General features: G+C 44.6%; 1 protein-coding gene across 2 annotated transcripts in view; it reads left to right on the forward strand.

Moving 5' to 3' along the window:
* Positions 1 to 696: 696 nt before the first annotated feature.
* Positions 697 to 25530, forward strand: part of efemp1 (EGF containing fibulin extracellular matrix protein 1) — a 30830-nt gene continuing 5996 nt past the window's right edge. Inside the window, exons 1-8 of one of the 2 annotated variants that reach the window (XM_035399924.1) lie at positions 697 to 2685; positions 3352 to 3442; positions 5191 to 5236; positions 5784 to 6038; positions 22037 to 22159; positions 22563 to 22682; positions 24422 to 24541; positions 24837 to 24956. In XM_035399924.1, the coding sequence (XP_035255815.1) occupies positions 3362 to 3442; positions 5191 to 5236; positions 5784 to 6038; positions 22037 to 22159; positions 22563 to 22682; positions 24422 to 24541; positions 24837 to 24956 (865 nt within the window). In that variant the 5' untranslated portion in view covers positions 697 to 2685; positions 3352 to 3361. The remainder of the gene's footprint in view (positions 2686 to 3351; positions 3443 to 5190; positions 5237 to 5783; positions 6039 to 22036; positions 22160 to 22562; positions 22683 to 24421; positions 24542 to 24836; positions 24957 to 25530) is intronic. The other variant, XM_035399925.1, reaches the window with a different exon arrangement.

Below are 25530 nucleotides of genomic sequence, written 5' to 3' on the forward strand. Positions count from 1 at the left end.
AGATGTCGTGCTAAATGATGTCTTCTTCTTTGTTACAACATGTTGAAGTTTTATTCTTGACATCTGAACAATTTTTTTTTTTTTACTTTCAAAAGAAAAAAGTAGTTGGTCTCTTGCTAGATTCTTCCATGCTTTTCACAGTATAGCTGGGGGCAAAGGAAACCTTATTAAATTACAGGGACATTGCATAGTCAGGAATGCCAAGTATAAATTCTTGCCTCCCCACCTCTTGAATCCCATATTCAAACAGCCGCTGGACGCTTGTACCATAGTTCCTGTCCGAGTTCAGCTTTAAGAAAAACATTTGGCCAAAATAAACTTACCAAAAAAAAATTAGCTAATTTGTTATTTAAATACGTTTAAAACGAACCATTTCTTTATAACGGAATTGCCTCATACATGGCATGCATAAATCGGTAATTAATATAAATCAGTTTTCGTGTAACTTCTGTGTAACCACAGATGTTTAGAATAAAACAACATACATCATTGCCGAGCACTGTAAAAAGTATACTACGTGTCTGTGAATTGGCTTGGTGTACAAGTGCTTTCTCTGTGTTCTCCAGACAGTCTCTGACATGCTCAGACTTTTCTGTGTGTGTTACAATCAGCGCGGAGCCTTCTAACCGGACGGTTTTAATAGGCTGACTTTGCCCACAGTGACTCCCCCCCCCCCCCCCCCCCCCGAAAAAAAAAGAAATAGGCGCAGTTTGTTTTTTGTTTTTTCTTGCTACCGCTATATAAAGTGGCATTCACACTACCCTAGGAGAAACGCAAATTCAGTAGTTTACGGAGGGCTGTCATCCATCACGCCTGACTTGCACGAGCAGAGGTATTTTTCATAGTTACCATAGCAAACAACAAACTGCAGACTGCAGAACAACGTGCTCTACTCAGAGGGCTCCACAGTCACCAAGCGAACATTTTAATATGTCTGACTAGTATTTGCTGTGGAGTTCTCATTTGTATATAAACCCTGCAATTGGGAGAATGGTGAATTACTGCACTGTCTCTGTGGCACCCTGAAATGAGCCCTTTCACGCATAGTGTTCCAGGGACGTTTAACGGGACTCGTAGGCTATATTCTGAACTCCCCTGATTAATCGGAAAATATTTTAAAATGATGTTTTAGTATTTGTAGACTGAAATAATTGGCGATTTGAATTTTTAGTAACACGACAGTGTTTCAATATTCTTTCGTGCGACCTTGCACAGACAAAACGCGGACATTGATTTGATTCCCTCATTATATTCAGTACTCTAGCGTTTGGCGCCATCTATTGCTTAGCTCTTGATGTTCTGCAATAGGCTTTTCGACGTATTTCAAGTGATAGTTTTCCTCGGCATTATCAGACAACGGAGTAGTTTTTCCTAACCTTCAACAAACATATGAAGAATGAGAACTAATTATTGTAATTCCCTTGGAGTTTGATCCTTATCAGACCCAGGTTATTTTAAATATTTGAAATGAAAGTTTTTGTGAAATATCTAACCGCCGAGACACCGGCGACGTTCCAACAGATTATTGGCAATTTTAAAGAAACACAGAACAGAACAAAACTCTTCTTTCATGTGCTTGCACATTTTGGTTAGTAACGTGTTTCCTAGAACATATTCGGTGTCTTGATGATAGACTATCTAATTGCGAGGCGTAATAGACCGACATTCGTTGCACATACGAAACAGTTGCGTAAAAACAAAACTGGCCTGCTATTCCCACTGAAATGAGAATTAAGTTTGAATGCCTATATTGATCTACAGGATGCAAAATAATGTAGCCTATATTTTATGACCGCTGCACCTCCAATTTACGAAGTATAGTCATGACGAATAGACCACTATTTTCTTTGTGATATGTTTTTTCTCAAATCGCCACATTTAGAAAAGGTCACGGCAATATATTGCTATAGGGTGTGTGCTTGCTTTTTCAAGTTTAGTAAGTTTAGCAACGTCTCTCGAGGCAAAGGCTGAGCTCGAAAGCTGCAAGAAACGCCTGACAAAATGTGGGTATTGATGGAATATAATCAGCCGTAAAACACGATTTTATTTAAAACAGAAAACAAATTTTCTCTTCATGTTATTATTTTCGAGTTGTTGTATTTATTTATTTTTATTATAGAATACAATGACAGTGTAGAACGAACATTTTTAATGCGCACGGGTAAGATGTAGGCTAACACTGGACGTTTGGAACATTTTATTCATCAATCAATCAATCAAAACTTTATTTCGGACTCAAGGTCCATATAAAAGGCCGAACATTACATAGATAAAATTACTCATTACTTATCGCCAAGGTTGTATTGCAGCCTGTAGAGGGAGCCACATCCTACCTAGATAGCACTACAATCTTAAAGTTGGAATCGGATGAAGGAGAAGTCCGTGATACAGTGGTGGTGTGCAACCTGCACGGAACGGAGCACCGCCCCTACATTCCACGCGCACCGCATGTTCACAGCGATTGTTGTTAATAATAAACCGTCCGATTAAGCCAGAGGTTACTCCTCCGTCAAGCGGGTAGAGAACGCCAGGTCCGACGCTGCAAGTGCGGAACAATCAAAGGGATTGATCTTAAGTGCCGAAGCCGTTTGTTAAGAGAGGGAGCATATTTTACAGGTATCGTTAATGTGCGCATGCATGTACAGTGCATTGGCATAAGGACGCGTTTATTCAAGGTTGCTTCAGGTGAGCGGCACTATTTTGTGTTTATAAAATAGCGCTGTATTACACTCAAGTTACTTGAAGAATTAAGTTTCCATATTGTAAGGAATGCACATGTGTTCTGTAATCTTATGTTAAATGTTTTAATCATTTTTTTTGAAAGGATGTGTGTGTTTTAAAATGAAAATGTGTGCAAATGTTATGAAAATACACCTGCAGATCTATCTGTGTGTGTGTGTGAGGGAGAGAGAGAATGAGAATATAGACAGCATTCTGCATTTGGTCATTATGGGCTCATTTTTGTCCCCCTGTTTTTGTTGCTGTTTTAAAATGAACTGTAAGCGTATAGACTCATCAAACAGTATGATGAAAAATGCTGGAATGTTCTTTACAGAGCCGTGTGGTGGGATGTACCAGTGCACTGATATGTTTTTAAGTAATTTTGTAAAAAATTACACCGGCGCTCGTGACCTATGCGGATAAGTGACGTGAAATTCTCAGCACTCCAAAGTATTTAAGTTTTAGCTGGCCTCTTGCCAATGAAAATAGTGTGTAAACGCGGGGATATGTTCGCGCTTGCTCAACAATTCAGCTACTGATGTAGCCTAATAAAGTGTTTTATAGTATGCAGGCTGCCTCGAAAGACTGCACAAAAGAGTTAATGAAGTTCTCACCCCTCCTCTGTTTTAGACTCTTCGCTATGTACAGGATCTGTTTGTGTTTATATGTGGCCATCAATTGTGTTGGTTCTCAAGAGGCAGAAGAACCTATCTCCTACACGGTGAGTGGCATTGTTCAATACTACATGGGACTATACAGGGTACATACTAAAGAACAAATAGCCAACATTAACTAAATGAGATTGCAAATAACATAAGTATTTAGAAATGCTTATGTTAGGTTTGCAAAGCTAACAGGTTCAGTTCCAGACAGTGGAATACAGTAAACAGAAATTATAAAGTGAAAACTCTATGATATATTAAGATATTTTTTTGGTGGGATATTTTCCATATTGGGGTGGCACGGTGGTGCAGTGGGTAACTCTTCACCTCACAGCAAGAAGGTCCTGGGTTCAAATCTCGACCTCAGCCTTTCCGTGTGGAGTTTGCATGTTCTTCTTGTGTCCATGTGGGTTTCCTCCAGGGACTCCGGTTTCCTACCACAGTCCAAAGACATGCTGGTTAGGTTAATTGGAGACTCTAAATTGCCCATTATTTTGAGTCTGTGAGTAAATGGTGTGTGTGGCCTGCAATAGATTGGCGACCTGTACAGGATGTATTCCTGCCTCTTGCCCCAATGCATACTGGGATAGGCTCCAACACCCCCTGCTACCCTGACCAGGAATAAGCGAGTACATATAATGGATGGGTTTTAGGTGTAATCAAGAAGAACGTGGAGTCTGTTGGATTAAGTGTATAGGGTTCTGGTGAACAGTAATATTTAGATAAATGTTGCCAGTGTTATGTTGTACCATTATTGATGTCGCAGTTTGTATTCTATACAGAGATCAGTGACTAATTGAAAGAACTGAAGCTTCCCTAGACTGGGAATGTCATGTCCCTCCTCGTTTCAGTTCACTGGCTGCTTGTTACAGCTCACATCAGGTTTGATGCCTTTGCGCTAGCCTACAGGGCAGTGAACGCAACAGCTCTACGACACCTCCAGCCAAACTCCAAACCCCCTGCATCCCGGCCAGGTCTCTTCCGTTTCACATCCTTGAGGCGGCTGGCTCTCCTGGTCGTGATGGTTGCCTGTACTGGCCCCACAGTAGCGGGACCGACTTCCCAAATCGGTCAGGGACAGCTGATTCATTGGCTATCTTGATGCCTATCCCAGCCCATCCCTGTGGCAATCCTCAGATATGATAATGTATGTTTTTGGTTGTTGTCGGCAACAAGGGCGTAGGTTTGGCCTCAACATTGGTAGGGACACGTGCAAATATCATACCTGGGTAGGTATGATATTTGCACATGACGGGAGCCTTCAGATAGCCCCCTCCCTTTCAGCCAATGAAATGCTAGTATGCGTAAATTGGTCGTTTAGGAGACAGCCTTTGGCAGATCGGAGTTATCTAATATGATTTGACTCCAAAGATAATGCGAACGAGTCGCTCAAATATTGGGAGGGACATTTCTGTCCTCCAAAATATTGGTAGGGACATGTCCCTACCGTCCATATGCAAACCTATGCCCTTGGTCGGCAAAAACAATGCTAATGGATTGCCTGCTGGACAAAGAATGCTAACTCCACAGAGTAAGGCCATTGATCTCAGTGTCAACAGACTTGGTGTGATTGTTCACATATTCATATTGGTTAAGACTGGGGGCATTAGACATAAATGAACTCCGATGCACCGTTTGCTACATTTTTTTCTGTTTACATAAGAATGGTCCAATTTGGTGTAATCAAAATTGAGCTTGGAATCTTTTGGATTATGAGTGTAGGGTGCTGGTGATGAGTGAGTCTAGGCAGGCATACCAATTTAAGCCTTAATGTAATTTACTGTTGTACACTTTTTGTATTCCACAGTGCACAGATGGCTACACATTTGATCCTGTCTTACAAATATGCAAAGGTAAAAAACAAAGAAGTTTTAAAACAGATTTTTAATTTAGATTTTTTGTGTTTAATGAGCAGAATACAGTTCAACCCATGTGTGTATTTTGTTCTTACACTGTGGGTACAAGAGATATGGGATATTGGGACCTTCTGCTTGATTGCTGCTTGTTCATAATGATGATGTTCAGATATGTTTCTGAATAAAAAGCACTTTTAGAGTGAATCCTTTTTAAATGTGGAGTGGAACGTGGGGAAAGGGAAGTCTGTAAATGTAACGTACTGTAACATGACATAACATAATGATGGGAACAGGCCATTCAGCCTCACAATGCTTGCAATTTTCCTAATTAAATTGTACCTAGTGCTCTGATTACCCACAGACTAGATAGTATCTAACGCTGTATCAAGCCTGGCCTTTTAAAAACCCTGGAGTTTCTGCCTCTATTACGTGACCTGGCAGGCGTTTAGTGCAAGGCTGAAGTGATAGATTGTACGAAGCACATCATTACCGGGAGCAATCGTTCCCTCCGCTGTCCCTCTGTTTTTTTCTTCCTGTTTTTTAGACGTTAACGAGTGCGCCATCATGCCGGACGCCTGCAAAGGGGGCATGAAGTGCATAAACCATTTTGGCGGGTACCTGTGCCTCCCCCAAAACGCCAAGATCTACATCAGCAACGGGGACGAGGACGCCCCTTCCCCCACGCCCGTGCCGACGCCGGCGCCGCGCCCCCCGCCCGTCCGCCGGGTGATACACAGCCAGGCCGTCTCCATCCGGTGCGCCGCGGGATTCACGCTGGACGAGCAGAACTACTGCAGGGGTAAGGCCTCCGGCTCTCGCCCTCGTGGGCTACGAGAGGGGAGAGTCTGCTTTGGTACCGCACTCTGGGGTTTTATAGGGAAGAGTAGGTAGTTTTTTTTTTTTGTTTTTTTTCCCCAAAATTCTAAAGTCGGTGCAATGTTTTCACTCCAACCCCTACAACAAAGGGCATCTCGTTGAACAGCTAGAGATCTCCTTGAGCTGCTGATCAGCAGAATCGGGTGTGCCGAGTTGGGGTTGAAGTGAAAACGAACAGATCTCCAGGAAGAGGGTCGGGCAGCCTTTCCTTAAAGGGCTGACCGTGTTTCCCACACCCACTCCAGCCTGCTGGAGCCAAAAGCCAAAGTGAGTTTGTGCCTCTAACCTCATGCCACGTTTGCGCTTCTTGGGGGCTCGCCCGTTGGATTTGGTCAAGGTGCACTGGACGGGAGATCTTTGGATTGTCTTTCTCCCCCGTGGCTTGTTGTTGGTTGATGCCTCGTTCAGCGAGAGTGTGTCAGTTGGGTTGAGTGTAATAGTTTATTGTGGGCTGGATGGGTGCACCAGAAGCATTTCTCAAAGCTCCTGTCCTCGGTAAAAAGTGCGACTGATGGGATAGGTGGCTTGGATGGAGGTACAGGTTTGTGTTTGGGTCAGATATGGGCTGTGGTGGCAGAGGACATCTTTTGCTCTAGTTAGACTTGAGGTCAAAGCTGTAACCCTTTAGTCAGAGCTGGGGTCAAGCCATAGGCGGCATATCCGGTCACCTAGGGTGCCAACCTTAGGGGGGGGGAAATGATAGTAGGTGGAACCCGCCTGGTCTACAATCACGTCAACCCCCCCATCCCCCGCTCCACTCCCCCACCATCTCGGGCCGCAGAAAGTCTCGAAGCCTTGCCCCCCTTTAGCTCGCCCGTCATAAAATTAATGTGCATTACTGACGCCTTTAAAGAAGTACTTTCACCAGTGTTCAGAACAAAATGACTTTCACATGCTTGAAATTTTTGGCTAATAACACATTCTCAGATTGGGATGAAAATGCTCCATTCTCTCAGCAGAAGAGTCACGGTTATGTACCAAATCTTCCCACAACACAACAACAACAATGACAACACGAATTTGAACGCAGCACAGAGTCCCTTGTGTCCAAAGCAAAACAAAGTTAAAATAAATTCCCCCAACGTACAAGCAAACATGTTTATTATAAGGTCACACAAAAACAAAAACCCAAAACTATAATGTACAAAGAATTGTAGGTGCTGGAAAAAACACGTCAGGCCAAAGCAGCGCCTACAGAAGACTACTAATCCTGCTATAAATAGTGCCCTTTCTCCTGATGAAAAGAAATGGTGAGTCTTCCACAGGTTTTCTAAACCTAAATCAACATTCCCTATCCAACACCACACAAAAAGAAATCAAACAAAGCCACAAATGTCATCAAAGTGCACGATCCAGCCACAAAATTGCTCCACAAAAGCTTCTCTTTGTCTTCAGCTGCAGCAGGCTTTTTGTAGGGCCACCAGTAGGTGAAGCCAATCTGGTGATCAGCAGCTCATTAAGGTGGAGCACGGGTAGAGAGAGAGAAGCACAGATCACATGCAGGGGGTTAGTTTAAGCTCCCGCCTGTAACAGTCTCTCCTCATGCCCAGAGGCTGTCTGTGAATACCCAGCCAGCCTCGTCATTATAGAATGGCAAATAAATCACTCCTCAGGTAGGTGAGTGAGGTGAACAGAGCAGGAGGTAAAGCCGTAGCTGCAGTGTGTGGTTGAACTTGCGTTGCTTTTTCATCACCAGGAAGACACACAGGCGTACACGTGTGCACACACACACACACACACACATGCACACACACACAGAAATACACACACACGTACCCACAGGCATGTACTTACACACAAACTCGCATGAGTGCATGCATGCACACACACACACACATCACAAAAGGAGAAGCTAAATATTAGACCGTTTGTGTCATTAGTGGTACATTTGGTGCATTGCTTGATATGGCACACGGTTTAGTTTTCCGTGTCCGTAAAATCTTAATTTATTTTGGTCTGAAACATGAAAGGAGGTACCTGAAATCATTCTGTTGTCGCAGCGGGACACTTCAATCGCGCCGTTTGTTTTGAACCGGGTGAGGCGTATGCCAACGGGCGCCAGTTAAAAGCGGCCACTTCGCGGATCTAACGCAAGGACCTGCAGCCACACGCTGTTTTGCACAAAAGCAAAGCTGACGATGTGCCAGCTTTGGAGCATGATTTACTCCTGCCATTTCCTCCCGTGCTTGTTTTGGATGCGTGACGTTGAGTTTTACCATCAGCGCACTTGTTTTCATAAATGGAGAGAAGCCCGGAACTGCCCCTTCCCTCGTTCCCCCCCCCCCCTCCCCCAAATAGGTTCAGTTGCACTTGGGGCTTTGTCAAATCCCACAAAACCGTATTCGGGAGAACAGATGTGGAGCTTATTAATGTGCTGGGAGGGGGGGGGAGGTGGGGGGGGGGGGGGGGGGGGAGATCAGTTTTACTGTTTTACCACATGGTTAGTGTACATCTGAGACTGTGGAGGGAGGAGGGGGAGGGATCACACACAGTTTAACGGTTCAACTAGATTCAAAGCGAAGGGGGTGAAAAAGCAGGTGTTTTAAGAAAGCCCCCCCCCCCACCCCGGCCCAACCGATCCCGCTTTGCCATCCAAAAATTTCACAAGAGCTGTCTGCTAGCCCAGTTAGTAGCAAACGACAAATCCAGAGCTGGAGATGGAGATGGCCGCTCGCATCCCCCCCCCCCCCCCTCCATCAGCCAAGTTACGTTCTCTCAAACCGCTTCCAGTGAAGATGTTTTGGCCTGCCTGCCGCTTCCTCTCAAAAACAGGAACGGTTACACGGCTTTGAAAGTTCCGGAGAGACGCTCCTTGTCGAGCGCTCCCTTTCCCCTGCGTAACTTCTGGATTTAAAAACGGGGTACGCTGTGCACTGTTTTCATAGATTTTTTTTAATGAGTTGATCTTTGAACCGTGCTACTGGATTAGCGTTTTTTTTTTTTTTAACCATTAAAAACCTGCGGAGGAATTTCATGGACGTTCCCGGCCGGCTGGTTGCCATGCGCACTGACATTTATGGAGCCTTTTTAAAAAAAATTAAATAAAATGGGAAAATGCCGTCAGTTTTTTTTAATGTACTTGTCCAATGATTAAAAGAATCCCAGAGGGAGATGTGCACTCTTAATTGCTTATGTGTACAAACTGATGCAGTCCTGATAACCTGGAGAGAGGCAGGGCTTGGCAGCCTCTATGCCTGTTCTCCATGACCTGGAGATGACCAGCGTTATTTCTACCAGTGCTGATGCTTGTCCTCCTGACCTGGAGATGACCAGTGTTGTTTTACCAGCGCTGGTGCCTGTCCTCCATGCCTGGAGATGACCAGCATTATTTCCAACAGCGCTGGTGCCCGTCCTCCTTGCGTGGAGATGACCAGCATTATTTCCACCAGCGCTGGTGCTTGTCCTCCTGACCTGGAGATGACCAGCATTATTTCATCTGCGCTGGTGCCTCTCCTCCATGCGTGGAGATAATCAGTGTTATTTTTTTACCAGCTCTGGTGCCCCTCCTCCTGACCTGAAGATGATGACCACTGTTATTTCCACCAGCTCCGGTTTGTTTAAGTCATTAGTAAGGAAAACACGGTGAGCAGTTCAATTTAATTACTTGCAGCTGTGGCGTTTTTTTTTTTTTTTTTTTTTTGGCTCTCCTTTCCAGTCCAGCAGCACAGCACTCTCTAGGGCTGGGGGTGTAGTTTTTTTTTTTTTTTTTTTTTTTTTTTTTTTTTTTTTTTTGAAACGGCATTTTATTATCCAAAGCTTGGGTTCAAAGGCTTGTTCTAAGGTTAACCCTTCCCCAGTGGACCCTTTCGGGGCTGACGTGATGCCGGTGGCTTCCACGTTGCTCTGGATGTGACCTCCCTCCGTACCAGTGACACATCCCTCCCAGCGCGCTTGTTGCGCTCTTTCCAGGAGGATGAAAGGCGGCCGGGCTATGACTCACATCCACAGGTGTCAGCGGTTTCCACTTGCTTTCCTCCTGCTCTGTTTCTTGTCGTTTGGGGTTTGTGTGCTTGCAGAAGGCACACTCCAGTCCTGGGTCTCTTGGGCAGGTTTTTTTTGCGCTAATGAAGACGTTGTTCTAGCATGCGCTGGCAGCTCAAAGGGAAATGCACGCGCGCTTAAAGAAAGTGACTGGTAATTACTTGGAATTGGGTGTTTAAACGAGACTAAAGTTTATTTGAAAGTTTATTTTAGTGATAAACGGAATACTCTACCGAAGTGTTTGTAGCTCACGCTAATATTGAGCACATGTCTGTAGAAGGGCTTTTGGCACAACAGAAAAATAGGAAAAGAAAATAAAGTTAGTTTCTATATAAATTTTTGTCTCTTTAAAAAGGTTTTAGTGCAAACGCTCTCTGTCCAGTAAAAGCCTTGCCCTGGCAGTCTTTCACTATTTGGGCTACTCAAAACCGCTAGCAGGCCGGCTTTGAACTTGTCCGTTTGTTGCACCAATAACGGAGCTGGTTCTGCTTTATGACCAAGACTGAGTTTCATGACCAACACTGACAATTAGTGAGAGATCAAGCCCTGTCCCCTAGAAAAAAAAGCATGATCACTCTTTGATTCAATATTGCTGTATACTATGAGCTTTAATGAGAATTAAATTTTAAAAAAAATCACTATCCAGATGGTACTTGGCTATGCAGGCTAGCATGCATACAGTTTCAACTAGTAGCCTACTTGTAGTCTGCCATTAAGATTGCTGTAGATCTGGCAGTATTTAGCAAATTGGCATTACATTGGTCTGTTAGTGGGCATTCAGATTGAGGCTGTCGAGATCACGATCAGCTGCAAAGAGTGCGTTTTCAATTACAGCACTGTATTTTTCCCCGGAGTTTTGCAGGAAAAGGCACATTCCAAACACTGAAGGTTATTGTCCGTTTGAAAAAGGACACCCGAAAGCAGAAAGCCCTTTTTGACAACGCATCTGACCCTCAGAACAAGTGGCTCAGCTTTTTGAATTGCACGCTCCTGAGAACGGTACGAAACAGGCAGTGTGTGTTTTCCAGTGTTTGCGTTTCCCTTTTTAATTTGTATTAATCCCAGGCCTGTTTCCCTTGGAGTAAATTTTCTGCTGTGGAGGTGCTTAATGGGCTGGATTTAGTGCTTAGTTTGCATAAGGCCCAGACATCGACTCTGTTAAGACTCCACGAATTCATTATTGCAGCAATCTTGCCGTATCAAATAGCGCTTACGCCTCATCCTTCCCCAGAAGGATGTCTGGACGGGCGGGATTGGGGGAGAGCTGGTGCATACTGGGAGCCTGAGGCTGGCTTAGCGTGTCACTAAGGTAATTCAGGTGAGAGCCAGGTGAATTTACGCTATTGTTTGTGGGACAGCAGGTGGGGGGGGGGGGCTCTGTGACACTTAGCCCAGTCTGCTGAGGTCGACGTGGTATCTCTTTCCATGACCTCTTGGCTCAAGGTCATCCGTCATCTGAATTTGCCTGCCGATGGCCTCTTTGAGCTTGCTGCACAACAAGTAATTAATCTTCCAATAACAATCAAGTCACATGGAAACTCAACATGCTAGTGCTGGAAACTGACTAAGACAAATAACTAAAAGCTGAGTGCAATCACTCTGTGTTTTATCTGTAATCTGTGCTATTGTGCTTGTTTCTCTCAGAGGTATAGATAGTAATGAAAAATATATGAAGGTATTTTCTATGTCTCATGAGCTCTCAGGAGACAGCTTCTTAAGGAAAAAAAAAAAATGTTAGCCTAATTCTGACACCAAACCTGAAACATGAGAATCAGGATACATTTACATTGCGCTGATTTAGATTCTGCCTGATTAACCGAATACCGACTAATCAACAATGGATTCAGTCTTCCATTTAAAAAAAACCTTCAATTTCAAAACATTTAATTATTTCCTCTTCGGCAGCTCTGCGCATATTATTGATGGCTGCAATGGTTCACAGATAACTATCCACATATTTAGTTGGGTTTTTTTTATTTTTTTGGTTTTCTGTGTTTGCCAAGCTCGCGCTCTTACGGGCAGTAGCAGGACATGACGAGACACGATAGTGTACACTTCCAGTCTCACGTATGATTCAACACATTCCCAGACGTACCGCCGACATTTCTGGCGCACGAGCGGTACGTAACTCGGGTTGCGTCGCGGTGTGGCTTACAACGAGCGATGTTTTAACAGGACATCGGTGATCGAAAGCAAAGGAGCCATCTGTCATGGTTGGGGGTATTTTTCCACTGCGTTGGATCTTTTGTAGGAATTCATTTTTCTTTTTCCTTGGATTCAATGCAATGCAATGGAGATTCTTGTTCCCTCAGATTTATTACTTTATGATAAAAAAACACTTGAACATGGAATGATAAGCATGAGCTCAATGTGAAACATGGGAGAAAGCTGCAGAAACGAACTCATCAAACGCTAGATAAAACGCACAGCCTGACAGGAAACTGCGGATCACGTGATGTTTACTCAAGGCTGAAAAATAAATCTGGTGGAAAAACAATAGACACAGTGTCTGTAAAGAAGAAGAAAAAAATGAACCTGTTTATTTTCCAGTCGCTTGCATGGGTATTAACATGGCATGGATAAGAAACAGTAGCTTACCAGCTGAGCAAATGAGCAGAAGATATCCTGCAAGAATAACATGCAGGTCTTTTTGCCATGGTAGCAGCTGACAGGAAATACCTTCAAATCTGATATGAATCTGTATTTATCCCCCTGAAAATGCCCAAACTGTACAGTACGTCTCAAAAAAATGAAAATGTTTTGTATTTAGAAACTGCTATTTCTAAACTTCTAAAGTTTTATTTCATATTCTTTGTGAGTAGAGAAATGTGATGTGATTTCAGTTTTGATAGAGTTTTGAAGGTGGTCAAAAGCAAATATTCATTATGTATTCTTTCGAATGAGTGCTTTACCCCAGTGGACTTCTGAACAGGAATAATTTAGGGTAAGGATATGGGAGCTCTTGAAATAAACAAAAGGTGCTGTAAAGCCATAAAAATGTGTTTGGCAAAGATGTTTTTAATGCTCAGGTAACTGATAGGTGTGCCTTTGTTTTCCTGTCTTTCTTCTGTCTGTGCTGGAATTGAGAGTGGTGATTGCATTTCTAAATACATTTTTTTTAGCTCTTATTCTGCCCAATTTGGAATGCCCTATCATATTTTTTTTGGCATTGGCCTTTCCTGCAACCCCCATGATCAACAGGTGGTGCTGGCACAGTCCGCATGTAAAACCAGATCGTAAAGCCCAGTGTAAGATGTGGCCATAAGGCTCTTGGACTATATAGGCTTTACTAGCTTGTGAAAGTGACAGTGTTGAGCAGACGTTTTACATCTTCCTTTAACCTCCTGTCCGGGGGGATCTTTGATGAGTCAGACCTGGCCTCTATCCCCTGCCCCTTGCACATGTGCTGAGCTCTGGAGTCGACGTTTGGACAGCGTTGGGTGTGTTACGGCCAACAGCAGCGGTGTTTTGGTTGGACAGGACGTCGCTGAGCGTACGCACCGAATGACCCTCGCCGGGGTGCCTTCTGTTTTATCCGAACGCTCGGTAAATTAACGGCGGACGTGTCGGGTTTCAGCAGGCCGTTTTAGCCTTTGGATTTTTGGGCTGTCGTAGGCCGTATCAAGCTCCCCCCCCCCCCCCCCCCCCCCCCCCGTCACTCCTCTCACAAGCTCTGGAGTTTTGAGCTGTTTAGTCGCCCTCCGCCGGTCTGTCTAAAGCGCTCTGTCCGGGTTACCTGCAGTATATCTGCTCAGTTTGGGGATTAAAGGAACACCCCTTTGATTTTTCAAAGGCTGTTTGTGAAGACTTGTCATAAGAGGGGCTGTTTGATCCCTGTTTACCCTGATTTATCCCTCCCAGTGCCGGACAGACAGGGTGTGGAGGAGGGCGTTTTTCCCGAAAACAGTCGCCCACCTGCCCCCGATATTTTGAGAGCCCTTATGGACTTGTTTCAGCTATTTTTCAGTCCAAAGCATTTTTATATGAGGACATCACAAGACTCCGAACTATAATACTTCTCCTTGTTCCCCGTCCCTGGCTCCTTTGATGTTTTTTCAAACAAAGAAAACCATGAGCGCCAGTTTGTCTCGTGTTTTGAATTGGAATTTGAGAATAGTTGCTAATTAAGGAATTCTGGTGCACTGTGGTGTGGACAAACCTCAACAAGTATATTTTGGATGGATTTGATTCAATTAGAACTGTATTTCTAAAAATAATCTGGTATTTAGCAAAAGTTCTCCATATAATTCAGCCACACAAACTTGTTTCCTTGAGACAAGCAGAAGTAGGATAAAGTATTTTTTTTCACTTGATTATCATCTCCAGTGACCGCCTTTACGCTATAGAACCCTGTTACTCAAATATTGCTGGATTTTCGCCCTCCCTTTACCTAGTAGTCAGGTGTGAAGACAGTCTGGCCAATCAGTAGCATTAATTGTTCAGTTAATTACCTGAGAAAAAAAGAAAACTAAGGATTTTGATTCGAGGGTGAGATTTGAGTATCCATGCTACTGTACAGCTAAGTGTGTGTTAGCATGCCTTTTGGGTCAGGAGCCTCTTTTGTGATGCAAATCCATGTTTCAAGTAACATATTGACTCATTTCCCCAGAGTAATGACAATAAGAAAAATTCACAAAAAATACAGAAATTCTGCAGCGAGTGGTCAATGTTGATGATGTTTTTGTTGTTGACTCAGCTAACCTATGTCCTGTTGCTCTCAGATGTCCTGATTTTTCCACTGACATTATGAAAACCACGTAAGGTTTAAGCTGCTGACCCAATGAATCATGGCCCATCTGAAAAATTACACATCCAACTTCAAAAAGCTGAAACATTTTATGCAAATGTAAGCAAAAAAAATTAAGTCTTGTGCAGCGAATTCCATCTGCATGGTTACAACTGAATCAGCACATCGTCCAACAGTAGGTTTATCCAAAAACGTCATCGCTTCATCTGATGAGTTTGTATGGAATATTCTAGAAAGCCTTGGTGTGTGTAACTCAAAAGCAGATGCAGAAAGGTTTATATGTGCTTTCATTACAAGGTGGCTTGGCTACGGCAATGTGCTGCCCAGTGGCGTCCCAAAGAAGTCCACTGAATAGGTGCAGTTGGTTCAAATGCAACTGCTGTAATATTGAGTAAGACTATAAAGAGAGCTCGCATTACTTCAACACTTACATCTCTGCGTTAGATTCCTGTGTTGTCTTTGAATTGATTGGATAGGCTCAGCACTGACATATGCTACACACATTCTTGGTTTGATTGGTAACTATGGTGTCCAGGTCATCAGTGTGGGTGGAGATGATCTGCGTTTGGTGTCTTTTCTGATGTACAGTAAACACAGAAAGAGATGCGTCTCCCAGCCATAGCAGACCAATCAATCTAAATCCCCTCTCAGTTGAACCGGCCCATTGGCTAACGTGTTGCGAGCATTCCTCTGCAAAATAGCTTTGGTGCATCACCCACACAGTAAAATATCCCATGTTAATGCAGCTCTAACAGAGTTTCATATGAGACCAACTGGAAAGTACTCTGTAAGAGTGGATTTAACCTGGATTCTTTTTTACTGTACAAGTGATTCAGTCCTGGTTTTTCCCAATTTTCATATTTTTCCATATTGGGTGGATGGGGACTGTGCATCTTTGTGACTTTGTGACTGTATCCTTGTAAAAACAACAACAACAACAACAAAAAGCCTTACAAATGTGACTGAGCTGAAAGGAGGCAGGAGTTTGCTGGTTTTTGCACAGGGGATTATGGAGACCGTGGCGGTCTGGCCGGTAGGCAGTGGGACACGGTCCAGCGCCGGGCTCATCTATCAGATAATCAGCTCTGCCCCGCCCGTCCCTGCCTGCCTAATCATGCCTGCCGATCTGTCACTGGCGGGCCTGGCTCGTTTTCGGCTCGCGTCTCGGGCCCCTGATTAGTGGCCGTTTGGCTGGGGAGCTGAATACCTGCGCCCCAGCGGAATGCCAAGGTTTTCTGAGATGGAGGGGACGGTGGTTTCTTGTTCAGGGAGGTTACAGGTGGTATCGTTTCTTTCTGAAGGGAGAGAGAGCTCGGATAGTTTCTGAGGGAGAGAGGTTCGGCAAGGTATCTTTCCGAAGGAGAGACTCGGTGTAGTTTATCTGTGAGGGAGAGAGAGCTGGAAATGTGTATTGCTGAGGGAGAGAGCTGGTACAGTAGGGGAGAGATCTGGTGAAGTTTCTTCAGTTTCTAAAATTCATGAAAACTTTAGCTGTATCTAATGGAGCTACACCTAAGCCAGTTACTGGTCACCAGTTGTCGTTAATGAAAGATGCATCTCTTCTCTGATTGGAGAAGCGATGCTGATGGCTGGCCCTAAAACTTGCTCCACGTGATTTTAAAAAGTTCAGTGAAAACTGCCTGGTTGATATTCAATCTAATTATGGTAATAGAAAAATGATGTTGTCAAAAGAGCATGTTTGAGGATGCTGTCCCAGTGATTTAAAGGGCCAGAGATCTAACATTTTGCCTGGAGCAAACTCTTACCTTACGACGTGACGAAAACGTGTCGCAGAGAACCCGTTGCGCCTTTTTTTTTTGCCCGTTTGCTATTAAGACATTTTTTTCCCCGACATTCTAATGGCTGCTCCTATCTTATTTGTGGGAAGCGGGGAATGAATTGGAAGCGAGGAGTCCGATAAGCTGACGGAAAAAATGCCCGTTTGATAAATACGGGGAGATTTTTTGGAGAAGCGTAGCGGCACCAGTTGTTTGTGGGACGCGGTGGAAAACAAGAGCGGAACAGGGCTGCATTCCTGGGCTTCTTGGCCGGCCTTCCCGCTCGCTTCGCTTGGGTTCCTTGGCACGAGCCTGCTGGGATTACTCTGTGTGAAATCAATTCTCCTTTGGCAGGCCCTTCTCAGATCTGGCACATGCATTTTTTTTCCTGTTGAGGTCACAACCGTTGAGATGCAGTTTCACAAAAAAAAAATACCTGGAATAATTTCCCGAGATAAGGTTAATTGAAATGTTTCTTTTCTCTCTAGCTCGTGGTTCTTTTCGGGACTTGCTCGCTGCACAAGAGCTAGAAATGGCTTTGGTGTCATTTACTCTGCGTCGCACGTCAAGAGCTGCAACATATTAGCGACCTTTGAAGTTTGCTTTTTGAAGTTGAACATTCAAAGATGCGGAACAGCTGAAAAATTGTTAATGAAAGATTCTGGTGTGGCTGAAGTACTGTACGGGCTGCTGGATAGCCCGTCATGTGAACGCACTGTTCCAGGACTGTGGGTGCGCCCTACTATTACTACAAGACATCCGCAGACTTACTTTCAAACTCATTTTTGAAGGACTTTCATTGCGAGCATGGAATAAGTACTGCATACCTCTGAAAGAAAGCACTCAAGCAAATCTTCTGTAGCCGTTATTCAGCTCACAAAGTAGCCAGTTAACTAGATAGCCTGGTCACCTAACTAATCTATTCCAGTCAGGCCAGATAGGTCAGTAACAAATTTCCCCATTCAAAAAAAAAAGCCCAAACATAACTCCATCTCCAATAAGCTTCACTGCCTGTGACTGGATTTTGTTGATCCCACCCCCCATCTGAAGAATATTGAGGAATATTGGACACATCCAATCAGATCAGAGTGCAAGGGCAGGATGTGTACATCTGTTCCACAGACATCCAGCCGAACAGTGTCAAGTCTATAACGGAGATTAACAGTCTTTTAAAATGGTGTTGCATATCGTTAACACGTTAGTTTGCGGAGTGCAATATTTACTATGCAGTAGATTCAGTATCGAGAACTGTTTGTGCTTCCGTTGTTTTTTGTATGGGGGAAACGCTGCAGAGCGAATGAAGCCTTTCCGCTTGTGTTCGTGCTTGGCAGACCTACAAATAGGAGTTGGGAAATTTTACGGATTGTTGACTTAAAAAGAGTTTTGCCTGTGCTTTTCAAGATTTACAGTTTCTAATAAATAGAACCAAATAGAATATCTGACAGATAATATGACTCAAGCTGCACTTTGGAGTCAGTCCCACTTTCCATCCCAGTGACTCTGTGAATACAAACCAAATCCACCTGTGATTTTGTAATTATAAGAATTTCGAGCATGTCAGTAAAAATCGGGTCACAAAAAACAACTGCCACATCGCTTGTTGTGGCCAAGCCCTAGTTTTAAGAAGGATCTCAGCTGTTCTTTTTGTGTTCTTAGAAGTTAAGTGTGTGTTTTTTTTTTTTTTTGTGAGGAATTGTGTGCACCCATTCACTTTGTGAACTCAACACCAGCTTCGTCTGTTTCTGTGTTTGTAAATGTTGTTTTCAGGTAAGCTGAAATGTATTCCCCCATCTGCGTTAAGTACTTTGAAATTATGATCTTTCTCTCTCTCTCTGTCCCTCCTCCTGTTTCTCTCTCTCTCTCTCCTCTCTCTCTCCTCTCTCTCTCTCCGTGGTAATGGGGTCTTCCTGCGCTTCACTCCTCTGTCCTCCCTGCACCTGGTACGGAGCCACTTTTAACACGCCCCAGCTGTTTCTGGGATTGGGGGGTGGGGCCTAGTCGGAGCGGGCCGCCGCTGCGGGGATCACATTAAGGCTCCGATGAAACCGCAGCGAGGGTCAGAGCTGCTGTGGCCCTTTCTCTTTGAGACCCGTCCAGCGCAGGCCTCAAGCTCCCCCCCCCTCCACCCCCAACCCCCCCTCCACAGGCTTTAAACTCCCCCCCCCCAAAGTAAGATATTGAGATCAAATGGGCAGGATAGCCAATAAATCCTTCCTGGAACGATGTAAAAGGCCTGTACACCTAAAAGTGAAAGCCTTAGAATGGCACATCCACCCGCCCCCCCCCCCCCCCCCCCAGCCTGCACAAGGGGGGGGGGGGTGGTTGTACAGCAAGGTCCTGTTTAATAACTCTTCAGGACCGTGAAGGAAACCAAAGGAAACCCTTCCCCCTGTTAAAAACACGCTGTCACTTCAGTAAACTGAATGTGTGTTCAGGAGTGCATTATTAATGCTTGCATCAAACTGCGGTATCCTGAAGCAAAGCTGCTTCCTTGCATGGATAGCCTCAGTGTATATCCAGCTCTGTGAATGTGAGCATGGATATGAACGTCTGTTAATGTGATGTTGTGCACTCTCTGAAAACGTGGTCCTGTGTAGCTTTTCCGCCAATGATAAAAACGCATTGGAGAGAGCTTCTGTGCAGTTAGCATCCTGGGCTGCCGATTATTAAGTCTTCACAACTACCAACGGCTTGTCTTTCTTCCCACGTCTTCGCCCTGTATTTCTTCCTTCCAAATTTTTTCAACTGATACTTTGTGCTCTCTACTAAATTATTTTCTGATGAGGTTATTTCATGGAAGTTGCCTCCAGAATATTTACAAAAAAAAGGGCAGAGTTTACTGTTAGACAAGTCAGATAAGTGTGTAAAGAAAGGCTTAAAGCTAAGAGCCGGAAAAGGACAGGGCTGATTCAGTACTTAAGATATGATTCTATCTGCCCTCGAATGTTTCAGAACAGAATATAGGGGCCCATCGAGAAGGGTCGAGGGAGGGGGGAATGGGAGGAGGGTAGGGGGTGGTCAGGCTAAACGAGCTACTATTTTTCACAGCGGATGTGATTTTGGGTCTCTTGGCACAGGTGCTTTCTGTTAAGGGTTCAGATTACCGAGAACGTGAGCGGAGCTCCCCCCTGGATTGGGTGGGGCTTCGGCTGGGTTTTCTTTGCCGCGTACCCGGGAGATTTCGCCTCAAATCGTCCGGGGCTGCGGCCCGTTTGTTGCAGTTGTGGAGGCGGGGAGGAGAGGGCTGCTCGCAGATCCAAGGGACGCTAATGCTAATGAGGCTCCGGAGGCCGCTTTGAGCGGAACAGTTGTCATATTCTCTGTGATGTATGGCATGAAGGGAGTATCCGCGAGAGATACGAGAGATCCCTTTATGCGGTTTTCTGTCAGCTGCATAATACATTGAAGGATTTCTTATGGGGTGTGAGTGTGTGTGTGTGTGTGTGTGAGTGAGAGAGAGGGAGATAGATAGGTGGTGAGATGCGAGTGGGAACACAAGGTGTGTGGAGGAAAGATGTTGTGCGCCCTCCCTCTTAAGAACGAGCCGTGATAGTGCTTGATAGTGCCAGTGTTATTGCACTCTTAGAACTGTATTCGAAAGGCTCCTCTGAAGTGAACCTTTTCAGCTGATGGAGGGACAGGACACTCAAAGAAAGAAGGTATGGAGAAAGTGCCTAAAAAGGTACAAAAGCTTATCACTGGGGTGGTACCCTATAGGTACATAAAATTGTACCCCCTAGGCAGCAACACATAATTAATTTGTACCTTTTTGCTTGTAAAAGGTACTCAATAATGTCCAAATATTCATGTACTTTACCGCCACTGTACCTTTATTTCTGAGTATGTACATGCTTCAAGACACTTGTAGAGAGCCTCCACTTCAACCTCATCCTTCATTCCCTAAGCTAAGCAGCTCTTCCATTTCGTGCGTAGCACTGCTGACCAACACCATTGAGCAGGGCTATGGCAAATTATATTTCACCCATGTGGCTTGCTGAATTATATGTAATAATAATAATATTATAAGTCTGTAGGTTTAACTCCAGTCCTGGAGGGCTGCAGTTCCTGCTGTTTTTTGGCATGTTTCAGCACCTAAGTGCTTAATTTAAGTCAATGAATGGTTATTGAGTCCACAGGAACACCTGCAGACACTGGGATCTTCCAGGACAGGAGTTAAACCTGTAGACATTGGGGACCCTCCAGGACTGGAGTTAAACCCGCAGGCACCGAGGCCCTCCAGAACTGCAGTTAAACCTGCAGACACTGCGGCCCTCTGGGACTGGAGTTTAACCTGCAGGCACAGTGCCCCTCCAGGACTGGAGTTTAACCTGCAGACACAGTGCCCCTCCAGGACTGGAGTTAAACCTGCAGACACTGCGGCCCTCTGGGACTGGAGTTTAACCTGCAGACACAGTGCCCCTCCAGGACTGGAGTTAAACCTGCAGACACTGCGGCCCTCTGGGACTGGAGTTTAACCTGCAGACACAGTGCCCCTCTGGGACTGGAGTTAAACCTGCAGGCACAGTGCCCCTCCAGGACTGGAGTTAGGGGCTCCTAGTTCACAGCCCTAAACACCGTGCTTTTCACCGGCCTGAGTGAATCAGCTCCAGCTCACTTCACAGGATTCCCCCGTTTGAGTCATCCATTCGCTGGAGATACGATCGACCATTTCCCGTCCTCCACACCCACCGCTAACTAGATAAGACCTTTCCCTCCACTTTTGATCAGCTGCCATCAGCCTTGGTCCAGTGTCCAAAAATGTTCACGGAGGGAAGAAAGCACAACACCCCGTCAGCTCACAGAAAAAGATTTACTGAGACCAGTTCATGTGAGGATCGATGGTTTAATTGCAGGGGAGGGAAGGGTGTTTTTGAGGTCCTTGCTGTCCAGTTTTGCCTTTCTCACGCTTTGAAGATACTCTTATCGAGAGTGATTGCGAGAATTTTCCCCATTTCATGTTTGCTGAATCTGCGAACAGTTCTGTGTTTCTGTTGCTGTGATGATTGAGTTAGTCACACTCCTACAACTGTGGGAGCTTCTAGTTTTTTTTATGCACACCTCTGCATTGATTGAGTTTGTTAAAATGTGTTTATCTTGTGGGTATATCACAAAGTGGGATTAAGGAGTTATGCAACTAACTTTTAGAAAAATTTTCAGTTGAAATTTAATTGGTCAAAGCCAGGTTTATTTCAAAATATTTCCCAAAGTTAACCAACTACTTTAACTAAGTAAGTACAAAGACACAGAAATTTTGTTCTGAATATTGGGGAAAATTGATGTTTTTTAAACGGTCAGTAATATGAAAGAATTCAGCCAGTGTCTAAAAGGTGTATGTATATAAAATTCTGATTTGACCCAGGTCTGGAACTTTTCCCATTTTAATTCAAATTTTTGGCTCTGTCCTCTCTCGCACAGATATAGACGAGTGCAACACAGGTAGACACACCTGCAGCTCAAATCAGGTGTGCTACAACACCAGAGGCTCCTACAACTGCCAGTGTCTGCCTGGCTACCAGAAGCATGGGGATCACTGTGTGGGTAAGTATTTCCCATGATGCATTGAGCTCAACCCACTCAAAAGTGTAGCACAAGGGAGCTGCTGTGTGGCTTATCCTGCTAAGGCACAGTTCTAGTGCGTGGGTAGGCTCCGTCGTGGTTTTGAATCTGGGCCGTGCCACTGCTGACTGTGCCGGTGTTGGTCAGCCCCACAGGGCAACGTGGCTCTATTGCTGGGCAGTGATGGAAAGCCAGGGGTGACTCTGTGAGCATGTTCTCATGTGTATGTGTGCCTCTGTGTATGTTTTCATGTGTACATTTGACTTCATGCATGTTTTCATGTGTAAGTTTGACTTTGTGTATATGTTTTCACGAGTAAGTTTGACTTTATGCATGTTTTCATGTGTATGTTTGACTTTGTGTGTTTCCTGCGGTAAACCCTCAGACAGGGACGAGTGCCTCCAGGCGCATTACTGCATGCACCGATGCATCAACACTCAGGGATCCTACTACTGCGAGTGCAACACTGGCCACAAGCTCGCCACCAACAATCACTCCTGCATAGGTAAGAGTCCTGGCCTCCCACTGGCCCACAGTAACAGCAGCCTCCATTGACTGGTGGAACTAAAACCATAAAATAAGTCAAACTTGAGCATTTTAGTCTCATGTTTTGACTTAAAATCTTATTTCTATTACTTTTTTTTGCTAAATACGACAAGAATGTTGCAAATGAGGTGAGTCAGTTTTATTAATTTCAAAATTTGCCAATGGGATGAGAATTTCGCATGTCAAGAAAAAAATATGTTAGAATAACCTATTAAAATAGTATTTTTATCTTAAATAAAATAAAAAATTTTTTTTTTTACTAAGATTTAGTCTCATTTCAAAGACTGAGACCCTTATTAAGACAAGCGGTTGAAAATATAAGGCAAACTTTAGCAAGAAACTGCTAGTTTCTGTCAGGTGCTCGTACATTTTACATCCCTGTTCCTCAAATCTTGGTCCTCAAGGGCCGAGAACTGCAGGTTTTCCACCTGGCCAGGTTCAGGAATGGGGAAACTTGACTGAAGACATTCTGGCCAACTGGTAGCACTAATTGTTTAATTGCTTACCTGGGAGGAAAGAAAACCAGGGCCGGATTTGGATTCAAGGGCCAGATTTCATTATTGCTGTTTTACACTAAAAGTTTCTGATTAGGCTTTCAGCACAGTGTGTGGAAAAGCTAAGGATAACTAGGCTTGGACCATGGGGTGTACCTGTTTATCAAAGAACAGTACTCTACGTAGCCTGTGGAAGTCCAAGTTTTTATCCTGAAAAAGGAAAAAGGATAAAATTCCATAAATGGAATTTTGCAGTTGTAGTTTAATTCTGTTTTTTTGAGCAACCCAGGGATTATATTTGTTCTTGAGTGGAATGTCATGTAACAGAAAGGTATGATGATGTTAGTGGAGATGTTGAGTATGTTATCCAGTTTGACAGAGTGAGACGTGTAGTTCGTAATGTCATCTCTTAGCTTACCTTACAGCATCCCTGTGAAGAGGGAGGGATATTAAGAAACCAGATTCCTCTGATTTTCGGAAGTGTGAACTCTGATGCTGCTAATCTTGACACCCAAAGCACACGGTTTTTTGTTCACCTTTCGCGCCTGTGTTTTCTGTGCTCTCATATCGCCGTTTCACATGAAAAATGTAGCATTCTGAACTTGCCTGCCCAGACTCGCTAATCAACCGAAATAGCGATAGAGCAAATGGCACTTCAAAGATAAAAAAAGATCTGAGAGAGAGAGAGAGAGAGAGAGAGAAAGAGAGAGAAGGACACGGGGATTACAGTAGCCTCCTAATCCTCCATACAGGGGCCCCTCTGCCATGTGTGGTCTTACTGCACAAACACCATGAACACTGTACGCTAGAGTCCTCACAGCCAGCACCAAATTACAAGCTTAACTGCCACGAGACATGGAAGAACAGACAGGATAATTGAAACACCTGACTCTCCCCCCCCACCCCCACCCCACCGTTTTCGGAGGACATCCTTTTCATCAGGCTGAAAAACAGCCTATGGTGATCCTACCACCCTCCCCCCGCCATTTCCTTTTAATTCCCAACTGTCAAAGTCCTGAATTAAAAAAAAAAAATAATAATTTTTTTAAGGATTTCTCAATGAATTAATTGCATTTCAATCCGTTTTCTGAACCGACTGCAGTGAAATAGAATTGTACCCAACTGCGCCCCCTACTGGTGGTTACATATCAGTTATATGTTGAAGGGATACATGGACCCTGAACTGCCTCCATTTGTTTTACAGATGTGAACGAGTGCGAGGGCTCAAACCCGTGCCAGCACCAGTGCCTTAATGTCATCGGCTCCTTCGTCTGCCAGTGCGACCAGGGCTACGATTTAGCGTCCGACTCCCGGTCCTGCCAGGGTGAGCGCGCCTCTCTGTTCCCCTCCGAAACCTGGTGTTTATGAAGGACACTGAAGGACTCAAAAGGATGATTTAGCAATTTTAGAGCCTTTTAGTAGTGTAGTTCCACAACTGAGGCCCATGAGAGGGGCTGAGGTGGGTCACAAGAAAAAAGTAAAAATCTTTTTTTGCATTGTATTTTATATTGTTTTCACTTCATATCCGAGCAGCTCAGGTTGTCGATGAAGAGCTGTTTCACAGATGTGCCTGTGAATGTTAAATGGTGAGGAATTTTGCTGGTGTTGATTGCTTGCAGATATCGATGAGTGCAGCTTCTCCAGCTACATGTGCCAGTTTCAGTGCGTGAACAACCCTGGTGGGTACTCCTGTTCCTGCCCTGATGGATACCAGCTCCAGGGATCAAGGTTATGTCAAGGTACGGGCACCCTCGCACTGAAATACCCCCCCCTCCCCCCCACAGACCTCCTCCCTAACCCCCTCCCTACCAACCTGGAGTAGCCTTCCAAAGAAGGGGAAGGGATTAATGCGTTTCCCTTTGCTGGTGATCTTAAGTGGGAGATATATTGTGGAATATGGGCACACTGTCATGGAAAGAATGCCTGGGTCAGAAAAGCAAACAAGGCAAACTTCCACCTCGGCACGTAACCGGCATTTCACATGCATTTGCGAGGAAAAGTTTTTTTTTTTTTTCTTCTTCTTCTTCTTGCGGTTGACTCTGACCTTTCATGGTCAGGCGCTGTTGTTTTTCGTTCTTTTTTCGGAGGGGTGGCGGCTCTCGGGCCATCCCGAAAAAAGCTTCCGTTGCCCTCCTCTCCTAAGCTTCTCGTGAGCTTCTTTTCTCTTTTGTGTCAGGAGGAGACTGAGGTCGCGAGGGGTTGGGGTGTAACTCAGCGGTCACCCTGCCCTTGTGGTTAGGGGAGGTAACGGGAGGCTACGCTGGTAATTTGCAAAGCAATGTGGACAATGATCTTCTACGCATGTTGGGCAGG

Source organism: Anguilla anguilla, chromosome 18 (genome assembly GCF_013347855.1).
Source record: "Anguilla anguilla isolate fAngAng1 chromosome 18, fAngAng1.pri, whole genome shotgun sequence".
Classification (NCBI taxonomy): Eukaryota; Metazoa; Chordata; class Actinopteri; order Anguilliformes; family Anguillidae; genus Anguilla; species Anguilla anguilla.